We start from the raw sequence: 20200 nt of genomic DNA on the forward strand, positions 1-20200 counted from the left end.
GTTACTTTTTGTTGTACCATGTATTTGGACTTTTGTTTTCCTAAGTGCTTCATTTGTTTCGTGATAAGGACAAACATGTTTGTCTAACACTAGAGCTACCGTGACTGGAGGTACTTAGAGTTTATACTTTATAAATGGTTACAATTTCTAGGCACTACAGTAATATAAATTTTAAAGCTTGGCCTTATATGATCACATGAGAAAAGAAACTGCATTCTGCAGTACTAATACTACTTTTCACAAGTACATGGCATGTATTATTTCTCATCTATATTTTTGATTTTTTTAGTTTCAGATTTGTCTCTTAGAGTTACAGTTTAATAAAATACATTTAGAAAAGAGATAGTGTGATCTAGAAGTCCCACACAGAGTTTCATCAATGCAATAATATCACATTTACTCATGAAGATACTTTACAAATACAGTTTGCACGTGTCTAACACAAGTCTATAGATGATGTCACTGCGAACTATTGATAGGCTGATTTAGGTCCTGTGTCAAGCTGCCCATGAGCATATACCCCCAGAAGTTAAATTTTACTTTTCATTTTTCCAGCACACCAAGGCCTGACCCTTTTTTGTTTTTTTTTTTTTTTCTTTTTAGGTACGAAGCGAAATTTCGACAAAAACTTCTTGAATACACAGATTCCAACAACATCGCTTCCCTTTTCCTTACAGCTGCCAATCGCTGGCTGGAAGTCCGCATGGCAAGTACATTATTTTTGTGTATACGCAATGAATTTATTAGACTTCATTCCAAGCAATTTGATGAGGCATTCAACAGTTATCCAGCCTCAGCTGGGTTTTGAAGCTATGCCTTACACTTCATATCTGTATCTCTCTCTCTGTAATGAACATGCGCCTAACCCATCCTGGAAACTGACTGGAGTACAGATTTGCCCCATAGCCTGCAGCTGTTTCTCCAAGACAAGAATAGTTTTTTATAGGTCACATTGGCTCCTCTGTGTGCGAAGAGGGCTCAGAGCTGGTGGAGCTGTGCTGCCAGCCAGGATGCCTTTATGGGACTGTAGTAGTCAGGGTCAGCAGGCCTTTGCCTTGTGGGTCCCCAGGAACATTTCAGCCTCCGGGAAGTTCTCTTAATGAGCAGAAGGACTCAGACAGGTTTGTGCCTGTTTTGGGTCATCTGAAGAACACCAAACATATTCAAGTGCCCGTTTCCTTAGAGTGGCACGTAAAGTAAAGTGGCACGGCTTGAGAAATTATTTATTAAAAATAATTCCTTGAGAAGCAAATCAAAGAATTTTATGTTGCGGATAGTGGTATTTGTATCAGGCTTTATTAGATACAAGTGTAGTACTGCTGTTGTGGTAACATGGGCTTCTTTTATATGTGCTTAGTGTATGTTAACTCATATTTCTTGTCACACTCTATACCTCCACTTTGGACTACATTTTAGCTGGTGCCTTTTGCTACATAAATTCAGATATTGAGTAAGACTTAAATAAAATGTTACTACCCTTTTATACGTTCAGTCTTAGACCATCTGAAGTCCCTATATCACTAAACACTACAAACATAGATGAGTGACAATTTCCCTCCTACTGAGTTAATTTTCTAGTCCGATACGTAATTTTACTCAAAGGCTTGTCTGTGGGAAGTCAAATCACTAATGATTTAAATTAAAGCAGCAAAAGCCCATCATGTGTGGACACAGTCCAACTAATAGATACGTGCTGTGCAAGAACATCTCATGTGAACCAATATGGATGGTAGCCACCCAGCAGAAACTGCACTGCCTCCCAGCAGTCAATCATCAGCCACAGAGAGGATCTGCTCACAGAGGCGATCACATGAGCTACCCCAGGTAGCATCAGCTGCATGGTTTCAGCCAACTCCATTACATGCTTAAGATATCTGTGTTGACTTCTCCAGGAGAAGGTTAAGAGTGTTGGTATGACTCCTGCATACAACAGCATTTCCAAACAGCACAGCCACACTCAAGGCAATGAGAATGGGTTCCTAGGCAGGGTCTCTATTGTGGTGTTTCCTGCCTGTGTTTCAAACTGTGCAATGGGTTTGCTATTTGGTATGCAAAGTTATGAGAACATTGTAATAATTTGTAGTCTTATAGTGATGGAGCTTATTCATATTCCTTCAGGAGTACATTGGAGCATGTGTGGTACTCATAGCAGCTGTCACTTCTATTACCAGTTGCCTGTATAGTAAACTCTCTTCGGGACTTGTAGGCTTGGGACTAACCTATGCTCTTATGGTAAGAATCTCGGGACCCTGTTTGTCTCTCCCAAACATGTTTTTGTAATTCTTCAGGGCACAAAGATGAACAGGAAGATCGAAGGTGTCTGTCCATCTATAGTGGGTACTGTAACATCACTGAAACCATGTGTTAACTTCAGTTTACATTCAATGGTTGGCATATTTGGGTGTATGCTTTCTTCAGTTTTTAGATAACATGTTTATTGAGGTGTTAGTTCAAATATGTCAACAAAATCTGGCCAAATTGCATCATATTTGTTTTATATTGTCTTCCATTGTGAAGAACATTTTTTCAGTGCATCGGTTGTATTTGCCCTGGTACATTGTTCTTGACTGTCAAACCTTAAGTTACCAAGATGATGTCTTTTCACCTCTTTACCATTCCCCTCCTTCTTTCCTGTTGGTGTAGGTGAGATCTCCATAGTACCAAAGTATCTGTGCACTGCAGTGAGGAAATCTAACCTTTAGTCATTGCTGTCACCCTGTTGACATGTACAGTTCATTCACAACTTCAGCTTATTAAGGCTGAACAAGTGTTACTGTGGAGGAATATAAACTGCATGCTGGTCAAATGATGCAAACTACTAAAAATCTGGAATTTAGTAGTGTATTTGCTTTACATTAGGTGTCTAACTATCTGAATTGGATGGTTCGTAACCTGGCTGACATGGAGATCCAGCTGGGTGCAGTGAAAAGAATCAATGGCCTTCTCAAAACAGAAGCTGAAAATTACGAAGGGCTCCTTTGTAAGTGCAGTTTTGTGCAGCATGCAGAAAGAGCTTGCTGAAATTTTGATGATTTTGCAGTGTATTACCATGAAAAATGTAGTAAATCACTTCATGAGCTGATGAATTTATTATGGGAGGGTTGGTTGGTTTTTTTCCCATGTGCTCTTGGCACAGCTTCCTCACAGATTCCCCAGAACTGGCCAGACAGAGGGGAGATCCAAATCCAGAACCTCAGTGTCCGATATGACAGCAACTTAAAGCCAGTGCTGAAGCATGTCAATGCCCACATCTCTCCAGGACAAAAGGTAAAGAACTGCAGTGGTTCTGAGAAGTTCTTTAGACTAGCGCATCATAGAAATCAGAGTTGATAAACCGTGCCACAGTATATGATGACTGAATTACAGAAATTTTGCTCTAAAAGAATGTTGTGCACTGGAAAGGAGTCTGTGGGTCTCTTAGTTTGGTGTGGCACATGGTGGCACATGTTAGAGCGAGAAGTTAGAATTATACACCATTTCGTAGTATCCCAGTGCCCTGCTGTTAGCACAGTGCTGGAAGAAGTGACAGCGACCCCTTACTGCGTTAAACCCACTTTGATCATTCCCATGTGGTGCTCTCAGCTTTATTCTCATCTTGTTCTTCTGCTTCATTGCATCTCTTTTCTCTCTGTTGTTTTTCTCCTTCTTAGTCCTTTTTGCCTGTGTCCTTCCTGCTAAACAAGGCTACCTCAGGATCCTAAGTTTTGCCTGCAGCACTGGCCAGTCCTCGTCCTGCTCCCGTGTCACTCTCCTGCTTTTCCTGGACTGGCCTTGATTTGTCCATAAATGCTGAGACTCCTAAAGATGAAGAGTGAACTTAGGGACTCTTTTATGGCCAGTTCAGTTTGACTGAACTGTCAGGAGGATGTGAGGATCATGTGGATCAGAACCGCTCCTCCATCTACTCATCGTAGGTGTCAAATACACACATAATCCGTTTTGCTCACCTAATGTTCATCTGCTTTCTGTGTCACAGATTGGGATCTGCGGCCGAACAGGCAGTGGAAAATCTTCCTTCTCTCTTGCATTTTTCAGAATGGTTGACACTTTTGAGGGTAAGATTACACTTCTTCATATTGGTCAAGCTTGGCTCCTCAAGGTGCTTTGATAGCCCTTTCCTTAATAGCTGCAGCTTTGAAGTATGATTTTTGAATCTGCTGGACACACTCTCTGGCCTTGTTTAAATACAGTGTCATCTCTCACCTAACAGCTGTGTCATTGATAAGCCGGCTTAATAAAAATTCTACTTGACAGAAGCAAAAGTCCAAGTCTAAGTGACAGAGGACAGCCTTTTGTGCTGTTAAATAACAGCAGTAGGAGCAAAGCATTAAAGGGGAAAGTGTTGAAGTACAATGAAGGATTGACGCACAAGACGGAGACGGGACCCATGGGGCACAGAATAGTCAGCAACTGGGGACTGCAGTTTGGTCTGCTGCCCTGGAATTTCCTGCCAGACTTCCTACTACGTGTGCCATCTCCATGTACCTCATGGAGTGACTTCCTGTGCATCTCAAAAAATTTTAGCCTCAGTTTCTCAGCCACATCACCCACAGGACCCTTATGCAGAGCCAGACAGTTGTACTTGGAGATAAAATTTCAACAGTAATTTGGCTTTCTGAAATGCTTGTTCCCCCTGCTAATTAGTTCCATGGTTGAGGTAACCTCCTACCTTGTTTGACAGATGTTTATAATGGTTAGCAGATAAGTAGTGTGTGTAATAATTCACAAAATATTACAAGTGTACTTTATTTTCTTCCCAGCTGAGGCTTAGTCAATTGTGCTTGCTGCTTAACCAAAACATGTTTCAGTTGTGATTAAGGAGATATGAATTCAAGGCCTGTTCCTGCTGTACTGTATTGCAAGCTGAAAGGGAGCCATGTCTTTGCCAGCAGCTGTGTGGCATGATAAACAGTGTAGCAGACTATCCATTTTCTTTTGAATAGGAAGGATTATCATTGATGGCATAGATATCGCTAAGCTCCCCTTACAGACGTTGAGATCCAGGCTGTCAATCATTCTCCAAGATCCCATTTTATTCAGCGGAACAATCCGGTAAGCATTAAGCACCAGCAATAAAAACGATATAATGACTTATATGCCGTTATATATTATACCATGTGATGACTTTTACAGAATTGCTGATAGCAAACTGTTCAATTCTGGTCTCCTCAGTTGGAGTAGGGAGGTCACTGCCTTCTGTGCGTGCTTTGTACCCACCCCTGCCAGACCGCACCTTCCCAGTGCCTGATCCTGGTCAGCATGCTGCCAGCAGAAGGCATCCCATGTCTGTGACACAGACAAAGTCAATATTTGTTCCTCCAGGATCAAGTTTAGCTCACTGATCAACCCATAACCAGCCAGCACTTCTTGAAACTTTCTCCTACATCTGTTTTCATCTCCCTACCTTTAAAAATGAGATGGAAAAAATGTAGACTAAAAAAATAATGTAAAAATATAGGAAGCAATAGACAATGTAAGAAGTACTGGGGGAGGTCTGGGGTATTTTATTCTGGAGCCTCTACCTGTGTTGATCATCTAGTCTTTGAGATGTTCTTTCATCTGTGAGAATATCTGGAAGAATCCTCATTCTCTGAGAGGATGATGCAATAGAAACAGTGGCAAAAAGCTCCACAGTTTCCAACAAATGTCCATCCCTATGTCTGTGGCATTTACCTTAGAAAGGAACAGTACAATCCTCAGTGCGGAGTTACATCACCTACAGTTACAGTTTCTAAATAAAAGTCATTAGAGTTCTCTGAAAATGACAGAGGCTTCTGTGGTTTCCTGACTCCAGCTTAATGCAAATCCCAAGATTATCTCCTGAATTTGTCTGAATAGAGCATGATTAATTCATGTCAGAAGATGAGGTGACTATATACCTTTGTTTTATAAATTAACATTTAAAAAAAAATTATTTAGGCCATCATCAGTCATTCACGGCACATATAGTAGGAGTAAAAATAAAAAGTGTTACACACCATTGAATATTTTATTTCTGATTATCACTCTGTATATTAATATGATATGAGATTCACATTTGTTGCTATGATTTCTGGGCTCCAGCAAGCTAAAATAACATTCATCTGTTTATAAATCCAAGATTTGTTCAGTTGTAGTGAAGACTTGTGTTTCATAATTCAGTCCGAAGCTTGGTTGTTCTGTTTAGCATTTCTATAGCAATAAAGAACAAAGAGACATTGGATTTAAAAGGAGAGACGGTGGAATTTTGTCCTTTGTTAAAAATGGATGTTAGTTTAAAATGATTATATTCACAGATGTTTTTCTTCAGAGCTTTTTCTAGTAAAACGTGAGAATTTATTTTATTCAAAACAAAATAAATTCTAAAACCACAAAGATATTTGCAGAACAGAAAGCTTTCCCCATTCTGCTCAGCTGAAAGAGACAAACTTTGTTCTTAATCACATTGGTATACATGTTGACCAAGACTGCAAAATTCAGTGGATTTATACCTATGATAGTTCAGAATCAGGCCTAGATCCTTAGTATATAAATATTTGCAAGTTTGTTTCTAAGCATGCTAAAAGAAGACATACATTGCAGACGTTTATATTGACTGATATTCTTGAATTACACCTAACTGTAGGTTTAACTTGGACCCTGAGAAGAAGTGCACTGACAGCATGCTGTGGGAAGCACTGGAAATAGCACAGCTCAAGCATGTGGTGAAAGCACTCCCTGGGGGCCTAGGTAATAAGGCTTCCTTCTTGAGAAGATTGCTTCCAGTGTTCCCAATGTTCCTGTTTCACATTTACTATCTACTAAAAAGGTAGTTGCTGAAGAAAAAGTTTTTTAGGTTTATGGAAGGTGACAAGAAATGCTTGCCTGCAGACAAAGGCCCTATATCCATCTAACTCCCTTGTCAACTGCACTTGTGGGGCACAATCCTGTTTCTATTCAAATCAAAGGTCATTTTTTTTTTCCAGTCTGTCTTCATTATGAAGTATTGAGGTTAACAAGTCTTGTGAATTCAAATAAGGTGTCAAGTCAGGTGTTACACAGAATATGTTGTTTTGTATTTTCCAATGGTCACATCCATGGAGGAAGATTTCAGAAACTTAAAGGTGTAAATTATTTAATCATTAAAAAAATAAACAAACACCCACCCACAAACAAACAAACCTTAAAAATGTTAAGTTATACAGCCTTAGGGTAAAGAAATGATGGATGGCACTTTGACCATGGCATGCAGTGTCCTAGACTGCATGTGTTCCAGAGAAAGTCACTCTTAAGCATCCTCAGCTACTTTGATGTCTAATAGCTATAAAGAATATCATGAGGCAGAAGTACTGGTTGTTTTGAACAATGGAAATAAACAGGCAAAACTGGGTCATCAGCAGCTGTAGACCTAGGAAACGTTACTATGAACATCTTTATGCTGAAGGTGAGAGATTTTCCAAGCATATGCTCTACTCTGATCTGACCCTCTCAGATACACACTTGTGCATACCCCATAAATACTGGGTTTGCTCTATCATTTCCAGATGCTATAGTCACAGAAGGGGGTGAAAACTTTAGCCAGGGCCAAAGACAGCTGTTCTGCCTAGCAAGGGCTTTTGTGCGGAAGACAAGCATCTTCATCATGGATGAAGCCACAGCATCTATTGACATGGCAACAGTGAGTTTGGAGTGTTTCTGATTTCTTGTTTTCCTGGGGGAGGGAGGCAACTGCTAATATGTGAAGAAAAAGGTGGAAAGCAATTTTATCTACTCTGTAATATGCTTACACTGTTTTTAATGCACATGTGTTTACAAGTCCAGGTAGTTGTGAGTCATTGCTAACTAATCTAAAGAGCTTTTAAATCGTTTTACTAGGGGTTTAATAGTTATTCCAGTATTGCTTGCATTAGGAAAATGAAGCATGTTATTTTCATTGGCAGTTTGATTTTCTAAAGTAAACAAAGCTTGGAAGGTCAACTGGGATGGTCATTGAAGGGTAAATTGGCAAGCAGAGAAATTTCTCCAGCATGGTGGACAGGACAAGTCAGAAAGTTACAAGGCTTGAAAGTAGCATCAAGGAAATAAACAAGAGACATAGCAAAGACTGTTGCATTAATTGCCAGAAATTGCTAGACAGAGCTTAAACCACACAATAATAGTACACTGCCTGGATTTTAGCCAAATAGAACGGTACATTCTTAGGAGTTTTTTCCTCTATTATGAGGAAAAATGAGGAATTATTATTTCAGTCTTCTTCATGATTATTTCAATCTTCTTCATGATTATTCTATGAGTAAATAATGTAATTGGAGGAGTTTATTATAACAGCTACAATTTTTAATTCTGTAAAATGTTAATGTATTGGATGTCAGTAAGGTCGGGAATTAGACTGTATGCAGCCCACTTAAAACACATTTTGAATCTCGATGCATTGAGGATATAGTCCCTCTCTTGAGATACATATCTAAAGAACAGGTAATAGTAAATAAAAGCATCTGTGCTAGTGACATTTCTAGGCAGAGTTTGGTACACAACACATTTCCTAAATAGTGAAGGATGAGTACTTGTTGAGTGAGAACTATGTATGTTAAGACCATCTTAAATATAATCTCTGCTGTTAAATATGCCAGGTACAGCACACTCCCTTGCTTATCCCTGCCACCCCTTGGTGTTAGATGTCCCCAGTGTTCTGGGACATTCCTGGGCTTCCAGCAGGGTGAAGAACACACTACAGAGGCACCAGCATGCGGGCAGCCTGGCAGGACCCTGGACTGACCTTGGATTTCCTCATTGTAAATCTGCAGTCAGGATGGCGGGGGAATCGGGGCCAGGGCACAGCTCTGGCGTGCGCTGAAGCCCAGAGGCAGTGAGGGTGGCAGGAGTGAACAGGGCTGCCTGACTGGAGACCAGGCTCCAACTTGGTTCTGACATGTAGTTAGTTTTTCATCTCTGCAATGAAGGATCAATAAAAGCATGGAATAATCCATGGTTTCTTACGCCTTCTGAGTGTCTGTGTGTCTGTCTTGTAACCTCTGTTGTTTGAAAAGCAAAAAATGTTTTTCTTTACGTAGGAGAACATACTCCAGAAGGTAGTCATGACCGCGTTTGCTGACCGTACTGTGGTTACAATAGCAGTAAGTACAGTCTCTGCTGCAACTCTAATGCAAACATGAATCAGAAATGCCACATTAGTCAATTCTTGTCAATGTTAGTAAATGTGTTAATTTGGTAATTAATATTTTTTAAGTGGTTTTTAAGTGTAAGCTTTCTTTTCCATTTTAAACTACTTTCTTATTTAAATATATAACAACAGCTTCTTAAATGTGTTGCATAATGCTATGTCTGATTGCTCGTAAAAGCATGTAATATAAGTATGTGGCTTATTTTCTGTTACCCATTTTAGGCTAATTTAAAATACAATATGACTTTGACTACTGTAAAATCTAAGAATAAGTTTCATGAAGCTAAAATAATCATTTAACTAAGGACAAGTAAAATTGTAATAGTTCTGCCACTGGATAAAGCAATTATGTTTCAGAATTTAAACAAATAAATTAGAATCTTACTAACTTTTTAAAATAAACATTTCACCCCTGTTGACGGTGAATTTAAGTTTGCGTATTCTTAAAGTGATTATACAAAGATCTCAAGTATCTATTAATAAAAATGTTTATGAAAGAGATTTGTCCTGAATAAAAGCAGTTGGCTCAACAGATATGTCAGAAGCAATACATATCTTTCAGTCCTGTATGTTCTAAAAATACTCGTATATCAGGAAGGTGAAACAAAGTCATTAGGCTTCTTAAATTTAAAAATTAAATACAAGTCAAGAAGTCTACGCTTAGGAATCTTACAGCATCTTTTTATTTTCACCTAGCAAATGTGTAATCGAAAACCTGATTTACCTTATGGTATCCATTCAGTGTGTCATTATAAAAAAAAGCTAAGGAATCATAAGCATGAAATTTCCTGATTTCTCCGTGTGAAAATTCTGAATTGGACAGCATTTTGTATTTACGTGTCTTCTTTTGGTTTGTTTGGGGATAGGCAGAGAGAGTCTAGTCTTTCACTCTCTTAGTGAGTTTTAGTCTGCACAGTTCAAACAAACAGCATTTTGGAATAAACTCACTTTGACTGTTTTTACTTTGAATGGTAAATGTGGTTTACAGCAGGTGGGTTTGCATTCAAAATGCTCTGTAGTAGAAATAGAATGTTGGGGTAGTGATTTTGGGTTTGTTTTTTGTTTTGTTGGGGTTTTTGTTTGTTTTTTGGTGGTGGTGGTTTGGTGTGGTGTGAGTTTTGTGGTTTCATTTTGGGGTTGGTTTGTTTGTTTTGTGTTGTTGGTCAGTTGGTTGTTTTTTTCAGCAAAGCCATGTATTCCTAATTTGTGCTTAGGAAGAATAAGAAGAGTATAGTATTGGGTATATATTATCATCTATGTTACTTTACCAGGATGACAGCACTCATTGTGTTATACTGAAAGAGATCAGACGACAAGGGCAGCAAGTACGACAGGAATGTGATATTTCAGTCCCCTCCCCCTGCCTGTGGACTGGATAAATGCCACAGGAGGACTGCAGCAGAGATGAGATTTGTAGATGCCATCAGTGATTATTTTATGCAACATCTGGCTAGAAAGCCACAGAAGGAAAATACAAGAGCTGTTTTGGTACTGAGAGTGCCCAAGATCTGATTAGGAACCTTATAGGCGAAGAGTGACTGTGTAACAGGGACCACAGTAGCCTGAGATCAAATATCCCTCCAAGAGTAATGCAGACCCCCAAAATCCAATACAGTTACATTCAACTTTAAAAAGCGGAATTCTGTAAAAATGAGGAGGCTTGTTAAAAAAAATAAAGGGGGGAGCGGGACTGGAGGTGGGGAGGGATCACCTGAAAGAGGAAGCAAATAAAATTTAATCTGACAGGGTTCATGGAAATTATTGGAAGATTTTATGCAAAAATCCCAGGGCCAATGCATGCTATTTATTAGGAAAGGACTGAGTAAGGATAGAAAGAAGCTGGTATGGCTAAACAAACAAAAAAAAATACTATTGGAAACCAGAAGGCGTTCTTGTAAAAGCTGAACTCATAGCCAAATAAAGAAAACAGAAATGATCATAAGTTCTGGCATGTTACATGGGAAAATGCAAGAAGGCAGGCCAAAAAAAAAAAGAAAAACAAAGTATGAGAGCAGCTTCTGGAAGCCATCAAAACTAATAAGGAATCCATGAATCCCTGAAACATACCAGAAGCAAGAAGTCTGTCAATATGTAGGGCCATTTGATGATCAATACATGAAAGGAATCCTCAGGAAAGATAATGGCATTGCAGAAAAGCTAAATGAATTATTTTCGTTATTCACTGTGGAAAACACTGGGACAGTTTTTTCCAAATAAAATAATCAAATGTTAGGGCTTAATAGGAAAAGGGTAGAGAACAAAAAAGAAAACATACCACTGTATAGGTCCGTAGTGGGCACATACCTCGAATATTGTGCATAGTTCCAGTCTCCTCATCCCTGTAATGACACATGACAACTGAAATATATTGAGAAACACAAGGATGACCAGAGGTGTGGAACTGCTCCTTAACCTTTAAGGAGCAGCTGAGTAGGCTAAGCCTCTTGTGCCTGGAAAAAGGACAATATAAGGACATGTGAGAGAGGTTTGTGAAATCATGAGGCAAGGGACGAGACATCAGAAGCTCTGAGCAGTGAGGCCCAGAGCATACAATAGGGGATATTTGTTCATGTAGTGGGGAGCAGGCCTGGAAGAATCTTTTCCAAAGGATGTGGATGCAAAACTTTTATGAAAGTTCAAGGGAAGACATGGACAAGGTCTTAGAAGAGAGATCTACTCGGTTTTGCAAAGAGACAAACCACAGCAAGCTCAGGAAACGCCCTGATCTAGACACAGTCCAGGGCTGCGAGAGTACTCACACGCAGTGCCACGCTCACGTTCCGTGTTCCCACTCTTCCTGGCTACCTGCTTGTGCCAGCAGGTGGTGGCACGACAGTGGGGTAGGGACATGGTAGTCTGAACTCTTCATATTCAAGTACCTATGTGCAATTTAGGTACTTGCATATCCATGTGGTTCTTGGTCTGTATATTTATCTGCAGTATTTGCACAGTAAATTAGGATGAAAACTAGGACAAGTAGCCTTAATCAAACTTGAACTTGTCAGGAAAATTAATTTCTGGAAGTCTGTCTTATCCTGGAATATATTTCATAGACACACTGAACTGACATTTTGTTTATTTGTTTTTCAGCACCGTGTGCACACAATCCTCAATGCAGATTTGGTTATTGTAATGAAGAGAGGGGTTATTTTGGAATATGACAAGCCTGAGGTTCTGCTAGAACAAGAAGACAGTGTCTTTGCTTCTTTTGTACAAGCAGATAAGTAGTAAAGAAAAAATGAAGGATTTTAAAGTACAATTGTATTATTTTCTAAAAATGTAAAATACCTGTAAATAAATATTATTTCATAATAAACAGAGGATTTCCTTTTTTAATAAAATGAGCCGTTTTTCTCCAGTTGAAGCATTAATGAATTATCCATGTACTTTCCTTTTTTGTATACTACTACTCTTTATTTGCTACCAAAGAATCAAGAAATATAGTTGAAAAAAAAACAAAACCCAAAAACCTACATGGGTGAAATATGACAGGATATACATCACACAAAAATAAAAATAGCCAGCACGGAGTTTTTATGTAACTCTTAAACCTCTCCTGTCATTTTATTAACGTGTTATTTTTATGTGTCATAGTACTGTAGATAATGCTCATGACTGACTAAATGCTGAAGTGAAAATTATATACCAAAGGTATTTCTCAAAAGCTTGTATCTCTTTTAATCATATGACTCTGTAAAGCTTTAATATCTAAATATAAAATCTATACAACTTTTTTAATTTTGTGGTTTATTGATAGTGCCCGTGTCTCTTGGTCTCTCCTTTAGTACCTTTTAGAAATTAATCACAAGCTGATTCCTTTAGTCTTTCTTAGGCTGCCTCACCTCTACCCCATTGAATCATATTATACTGATTCCAGGCGGGATTAAGCCAGAGTCCCTCCCAAGCTCTGAAGAAGAGCGGGCAGGCTGTGATCAAGTATCAGTGTTTAATGCACAGTTTCCAGACCAGTACAGACGTACCAATTCATCTGGAAATTATCCCTCCTAATCTGGTAAATAAACAGCATTAAACCTTTCACTGTAGCTCAGAGCCATGAGAGCTTGACTCATCGTCTCCTAGTTTAATATATTTCACCTACTGTCACACCGTTTCTAGGTTCACTGTGCTTTTTAGCAATAAATTATGTATACTTACTAAGATAACCTGCAACTACTGAAATTATCCTGATTTGGCTGGACTACTACTCATCCCTGCCCTATCGATTCATCATGACAATTGTTCCAGGATTTATTAATTGCTAAGGGGTTTGAACGTCAGTGACCCAATGGAAGGCTACAATGAGTTTTTCGCTATTATTCTTTGTATAGCAACTTGGGATTTACATATGTTTTTGTTCTCTTCCCCTTTTTGAAGAATTCCTAGCACTTGGGAAAACTCCTTTCTCTTTTTTTAATCTCTTTAGACTACTCAATTAATTTGGAATCTGGTCTTTCTTAAAGGCTTTGTTTTCTAGAAAAAGACATCTCAGTGTTCTCATGGGATCCATGATGTTTTTAATGCATTACTTCTCTTCCAGTAGTGCAGCAGAGAGCAAGGAAAACTGAAGAACTCTTGTTGCTGTTTAAGGAGTGTTACCAGCTCCACAGCAGAGTGTTTGCAGCATCTGCCTGCTATTATTTGTGCAATACAAATTTGGGCAATTTGGGCATTAAACTGAGGCCAGAGAACATATAGCCAACAGGAGAGTGTAGGATGAACAACAGTAAAAGTGAGGAGGTAGAATACGGTTATGCAGATGAAATGCATGAGCTCTGTCATTGCCTGCTACAGCTGAAGAGAGAAAATGGGCAGCCGGGAGATGTCTGCTCCTCTGGGGCATTGTTTTGCTGGGCAGCATCAGAGAAAAAAATAGCTACAGAACTATTGATGTGTTTTCACTCTGGGACACCAGGCATCTATTAGGGCTAAGAAGGAAGAAATGGGAGACGAGTGACTATCCTTCCAGTGTAGCAGAAGGGCACAGTGAGTGCAGAGCAGGTTTCTACTAGAGCTACTGTGCATGCCATCTCCCAGCTGCCCAGCACTGGCCTATGGCAGGATCTCATCCTGTACAGGCTGAGGAGAACACCACTGTGCAGGATATCTCAAACTCATGCTGCAGAGAGAGATCATCAGAAGCTCTGCAACCACCTGTGGAAGATCTTAAATCTTAATGGCAAGAAGAGATAGAGAGAGATTTCTTATGCTTTTAATAAAGTGCCTGGGACTTGACACTCCAATTTGGATTAGCTCCTATTCCACAAACTTCAGACAACCTTACCTGGAAAAGAATGCAAGGGACTAAAGGACACAGCATGTTGCTAAGAAGACTATATTATATCTTGCAGTACTGAGAAATAAGAACACAAAGTACAAGTGTCATATGTTTCCATTGTAAATGGGGCTCATATTTCACAAAGCAGCATTGCAGGAGAATAGCTTGAGCTGGTTCATATCCAGCAATTATATATCTTTTTAATGGTACCACACTGCTGGATAACTATGTGTGAACAAGGAAGCCTCTTAGCTAGCACTTGGACAGAATACACTTCCCATTTCCTCAGCACATTTTATGTAGTTTTCTTTATATGGGGCCAAGTCCCAGGGAGTTTCTGCCCACTAATTCTAAAGGGTTAGAATCTCAACATTGACCAGAAGCAGTATCCAAGAAAATTCTTCTATGATGGGAGGCTCACTGCCATTATCTGAGTCATTAAACCTGTTGCTTCAAGATAGGTATTCCAGAAGTCTCTATTGAATCAGGCTCACAAATGTATTTTGCAGGGCAATTGCATTACTAAGCAAAGTGCTGTACTAAAATGGGTGTGTGAAGCTGCTGAGGGGAGCTACAATGTCTGGACTTTCATTTGTCCTCTGGGATGGGACTCAGCTCAGTCCCAAAGGTGCTAGTGGGATAGGCTGCCCATGGAGATGCAACCAGGGTTTATTTTGTTTGCAGTCTATAAAAGCTCCCATTACACAAAAACCTTTATAGCATTTATCCCCGTGTCTTAGTGTGGCCATTTCATCCTGTTCTACTTATTTCTAAGAGAACGCTGTTTTCTTGGAAGGCCAGGAAGCTCACCACGCCTGCTACATTAGCCCCCATCCCAGCTCTGCTCATGCCTTCCCCTGTGGCTTTGAGTAACTCGCTCTGATGTCTTTTCTTCTATCTACCCTCTCACACAGCAAGGTGGTTTGTGAGGCTTAATTCATGTTGGGATAACACCATGTAGCTTGTGAGAGAAAAGTCTGCTTCTAAAGGCAGAGTAATACCATGGCGCCAACTAAATTAAAATTTAACGGTTACAGTAATACCTTCTTTTGTAGCCATTAAAATTAGGATAAATTGGGGTAGGGGGGAGTTTTGAAATGTAAAACTTATTTTGTGGGTGGAAAAACTTACCCCTCAAGATTCAATGCTAGAGAGTGGGATTGTTCATTCCTGTGAGCCTAATTTGTTCAGCAGCTCTCAACACAAATCTGTTGGCTCACTCAGAAGATCTGTCACTTTTTTTCTTTTAAGTATCTGTCACTTGATCCACAAAGACAGGGCTTCTTGTTATTCTGCACTAGAAATTCTTCAGCAGAAGCCACTTGCTTTGCTGTCCCATCTCAGCCAGCAAGTGCTCAGAGGTGAGTGAAGTGGCAAATGACAGTCCCAATAAAGAACAGAAGTAGAAACACGGAAACACCCTTCTAGCTCTGTAGAGCTCAGGATTCCTAAAACTAACATGGTGAGCACGTTCAAGGAACATCCCTTGCTGTAGTAGGCTCCATGGGTCACTCCTAGCACCAGACTTTGAAGCAATTTACCTTTAAAACACTCCTCCCTGATAAACTTATTTTCATTTCACATTCATGTAGTTATCACCCTGTGGAGGAAATGGTACACAATAAGCCAATGATTAGAAAACAGTAAGGAAAAGTGGCACAAAAGGCACAACTGCCTCTTGAATACCCATTTCCATCTCTGCGAAAGAGTGTGACATTAGCAGTGAGTACTGCACAGTGTTACAGAGCCTCTTTATGCTCACTTCAAAATGCTGGAAGTAACTATGAGCTGACATCAACTGGAGAACCACAACTTGACGAGTAAATCTCCAAATTACTTTTTTTTTTAATGTTTAGGAAAAAAGTATACAAAATACTAAGCTCAACAGCCTGGCAGCCTAGTGCCAGGGCACCTCATTGTCATTTTTGTTTTATTTATCAAAGCAGCAAGAAAGACAACCCAGAATAATAGGAAGTGTGGAGTATTGGGAAACTGACCCCTCCAAAAGGAATCCAAGGACGTGCAACTATTCACACATAAAAAGTACAAATAAAGTAATAGTAATAATTTAATTACAAGACCTATAATGACTGCTTAGAGACCTTAGAGTGATTACTTAAAAATATTATTCTGAAATCCCTAGATGGCTGCAGTCAGTAGCTGTAGGTGGTGAAAATTAATTTCAACCCCAACTGGCTGGCTCCCAGCCATCAACTGGGCAACTGCCTTGCCCAGGCAATCAATGCCAGTAGCTGCTTACAGTGTGCCCAAGCACTTTGAGCCAAAACTGAAGGAAAAGTCCGTGGACACATACAATTAGAAAAATATTATCATAAATCCACCAACACTAAAGAAAAATCTCTTATCCAAAATATCCTAGGATGCTTTAGCAGCTCTATAACTTTGGTGTCTAAACTGAAATATAAACCAAATCTTTAAATCTGACTAAGTAAACGCATGAATGAGAATATTGCTATTTAAACAGTGGATCCGTCACATCAGAGAGATTTTAAGTAACACAAAGATACATCGTTATACACATGCACATATATGCATTTGTACACACACAGACATCATCCTGCCATACACAGGTTCTGTTTTCCTGCCTCCTTTTGTTGCCTCTTCTGGCGATTTTGATGTGTCTGGAAGCTCACGTCACCGTGCGTTAACCATTTGGGGATGGATCATTCTTTTGCAACTTCTACCGCTATTTGAACAGTAGACATTTTCCTGTGCAGCCAGCTGCCATTACTGCTCATGTCATTTCACAAGCTCCTTCTTTCAGAAAAATCCTTCCTTAGTCAAGGCTAAATAACTAGGAAATTTTATAAGTGGAAATGAGCCCCTTAGTTCCAGTTTCTGTTTAACCATTACATTCTTAGACTTGGTCTACTCAAGCAAATTCTCTACCACTGCCTGCACAATTCGTTAGTTGAATGCTGTCCTCCTACTTACAGAAAGATGTGCAGGCAAATTTCAGGATTGTTTTTTATTTGTTTTGCCTTAAGGATTTCCTTTGAAAAGATCCCCAGCACTTTTTTTTTTTTTTTTTTTTTTTTTTTTTTTTCCGTTTCACGGAATAATCGCCCAACCTGAAACCACACGATTCCGCAAAGTAGCCGCCGCTCCTGGCAGCCAGGCACCGGCAGCGAATCCACCCCGAACAAATATTTACAGGCATTAGCGCCGGGGAAAGGGGATCGCTCACACCTCCCCGGCGTGAAGGCCGACCCCACACACACTTCCTCAGGAAAACAAAAACACCAAGCAACCAACCAACCAAAAAAAAAAACCAAACCACAAACCCACAACAAACAAACAAAGCCAAAAACCAAAACCAACCGACCAAACAAAACCACCAAAAAGGTAAAAAGGTAAAGAAACGCACCCAGCGCTCCCCGTGGAGCAATCCGGGACTCGCCCCCCTCTTCCCTTCCCACGAGGGCGACGCCGAGGAGCAGCCCCCAACGGTTTTTAACCGCTGCCGTTGCGCCCGTTGCCCAACGACCGTTACGCGGCGGTTACGCCGAGGGGCCGCTCGCGCCCCGGGGACCGCAACAACGAGGCCGGGGATGGTCCAGCCCGGCCCCACACGCCGCGCCGGGCTCGACCTTTCCCGGCCCCACACGGCGCGCCGGGCTTGACCCTTCCCGGCCTCGGCGGCGCCGTCTGGTGGCCGCCGCGGGTCCCGCCGCCTCAGCGCCGCGGCCGCGCTGCCGGGCCGGGGCCGGCGGGGGCTGCGGCGGCGCCGTTCGCCCGCTCGGCCCCCGCGGCGCGGCCGATCCCCCACCCCCCGCTCCCGCCCCCGGCGGAGCGGAGGCTGCATGGGGCGGTGCTGAGCGGCGGAGCGGCGGCGGGCAGCCATGCTGTCGAGGAAGGGGATCATCCCCGAGGAGTACGTGCTGACCCGGCTGGCGGAGGATGTGCCGGATCATGCCCGGTACCGCGCGCGGGAGCGGCGGGCGCGGTTTGTGGGCAAGAACGGTGCCTGCAACGTGGCCCATAAAAACATCCGGGAGCAGGGGCGCTTCCTCCAGGACGTCTTCACCACCCTGGTGGACCTCAAGTGGCCCCACACGCTGCTCATCTTCACCATGTCCTTCCTCTGCAGCTGGCTGCTCTTCGGCATGGTCTGGTGGCTCATCGCCTTCGCCCACGGAGACCTGGACCACAGCACCCGGCTGCAGCGTGACCCCGCAGAGGGGGCGGCAGGTGGCCCGTCTGGCTTTGTGCCCTGCGTGACCAGCATCCACTCCTTCACCTCCGCCTTCCTCTTCTCCATCGAGGTGCAGGTGACGATTGGCTTTGGGGGACGCATGGTGACGGAGGAGTGCCCAGCTGCCATCCTGGTGCTGATTGTGCAGAACATCGTGGGGCTGGTGATCAATGCCATCATGTTGGGCTGCATCTTCATGAAGACCTCGCAGGCCCACCGGCGGGCCGAGACCCTCATCTTCAGCAAGCACGCGGTCATTGCCCTACGGGAGGGCAAGCTCTGCTTCATGCTGCGGGTGGGTGACCTCCGGAAGAGCATGATCATCAGCGCCACCATCCGCATGCAGGTGGTGAAGAAGACCACCAGCCTGGAGGGGGAGGTGGTGCCCCTCAACCAGATTGACATCCAGATGGAGAACCCTGTGGGGGGCAACAGCATCTTCCTCGTCTCCCCACTCATCATCTACCATGTGATAGACAAGAACAGCCCCCTCTACGACATCTCCCCCTTGAACCTTCATCACCATGAGGACCTGGAGATCATTGTCATCTTGGAAGGGGTGGTGGAGACCACCGGCATCACCACTCAAGCCAGAACCTCCTACCTGGCGGATGAAATCCTCTGGGGCCAAAGGTTTGTGCCCATTGTGGCAGAGGAAGATGGGCGATACTCTGTGGACTACTCTAAATTTGGCAACACGGTGAAAGTGCCCACCCCTTCGTGTACTGCTAGGCAGCTGGAGGAGGACAAGAGCATTATGGACACTATGCCATTGTCCCCTAAAGGCACAATGAGGAAAAGGTCCGTCAAGCTAAAGCCCAAGTTTACCATAAGTGATAAGCCTTCCTGATGCCTTTTCACTGGGAAACTCTGTTAGGGCTTTGTGTCTGAAAGATCTCATAAACTCAAACCACTGAGGTGGCCTCTTATTTTTTTTTTTTTTTTTTTAAAATTCAGGTTGCTAGCACAAGGTATGTTATCATGTTATTTATTGTGAGATAAATCTAAAGCTAATTCTATTTTTTTAAATGTGCGAGGGATTTCAAGAAGCACTGGGAGTAGGAAAATCATGGTCTGCAGCTTTAAATTTCAGTTCAGACTGTCCTATTTAATTGCACGATCGTTTTTCATTGATTCATCTACAGGTAGTGACATATTTTCTCAAAAAATAAATGTAGATTTTTCCTCAGAGATTGCAGTACTTAGGGTCTTGCGGTGTCCTCAAGTCAGTAGGTTTTAACTGGTTTTTTTTCTAACTTGAACAATCAATATAGCAAAATAAAATATTAATAATATAAAGTAGGCTGGATTTAAGTCATAACAAAAGGGTCAGGCAATGTTATGTGTGACACAAGATGAGGTCTGGAAGTGTCTGTGTTTTATACTCTGTGTCTCAAAGAAATTAACTGCTGGGTTTGCTTCATCCATATTGTATGGAGGCATGCCTACCACATGCAATATGAAATGTATTTGAATATTTACATTTGTTTGTTTTAAAACCCGTTACACTTCCAAAATAAAACAGTCAGGAATACCTTTTTGGACTGTACATTTCTGATAGTAAGCAATG

At 41.5% G+C, this 20200-nt stretch overlaps 2 protein-coding genes and 1 long non-coding RNA gene across 4 annotated transcripts in view; 2 read left to right on the forward strand and 1 right to left on the reverse strand.

Annotated features, from left to right (window-relative positions):
• ABCC8 (ATP binding cassette subfamily C member 8) overlaps positions 1-12850 on the forward strand; it is an 80373-nt gene extending 67523 nt beyond the window's left edge. Inside the window, exons 30-39 of the mRNA XM_065635829.1 lie at positions 604-706; positions 2119-2232; positions 2860-2980; positions 3137-3267; positions 3977-4055; positions 4944-5052; positions 6605-6708; positions 7503-7636; positions 9030-9092; positions 12230-12850. Of these exons, the coding sequence (XP_065491901.1) occupies positions 604-706; positions 2119-2232; positions 2860-2980; positions 3137-3267; positions 3977-4055; positions 4944-5052; positions 6605-6708; positions 7503-7636; positions 9030-9092; positions 12230-12367 (1096 nt within the window). The 3' untranslated portion in view covers positions 12368-12850. The remainder of the gene's footprint in view (positions 1-603; positions 707-2118; positions 2233-2859; positions 2981-3136; positions 3268-3976; positions 4056-4943; positions 5053-6604; positions 6709-7502; positions 7637-9029; positions 9093-12229) is intronic.
• Positions 5969-18084, reverse strand: LOC135989187 (uncharacterized). Of its 2 annotated transcripts, none has more exons than XR_010606281.1 (3): positions 17803-18084; positions 11444-11478; positions 5969-6171 (listed from the first exon to the last, which is right to left on the reverse strand). It is a non-coding gene; the product is annotated as an uncharacterized LOC135989187 (long non-coding RNA). The 2 variants fall into 2 exon arrangements; XR_010606280.1 differs by having other exon boundaries at positions 11415-11478.
• A 56-nt stretch (positions 18085-18140) lies between these two features.
• Positions 18141-19575, forward strand: KCNJ11 (potassium inwardly rectifying channel subfamily J member 11). The gene has a single exon (XM_065635914.1). It carries the CDS (start codon positions 18278-18280, stop codon positions 19478-19480), a length of 1203 nt encoding a protein of 400 aa, XP_065491986.1. The 5' UTR covers positions 18141-18277; the 3' UTR covers positions 19481-19575.
• The last annotated feature ends 625 nt before the right edge of the window (positions 19576-20200 follow it).

This window comes from Caloenas nicobarica, chromosome 5 (assembly GCF_036013445.1).
Source record: "Caloenas nicobarica isolate bCalNic1 chromosome 5, bCalNic1.hap1, whole genome shotgun sequence".
Classification (NCBI taxonomy): domain Eukaryota; kingdom Metazoa; phylum Chordata; class Aves; order Columbiformes; family Columbidae; genus Caloenas; species Caloenas nicobarica.

What these genes read in the sequence shown, in the direction of transcription:
- KCNJ11 (XM_065635914.1), top strand. Translation starts at nt 18,278, where the DNA reads ATGCTGTCGAGGAAGGGGATCATCCCCGAGGAGTACGTGCTGACCCGG.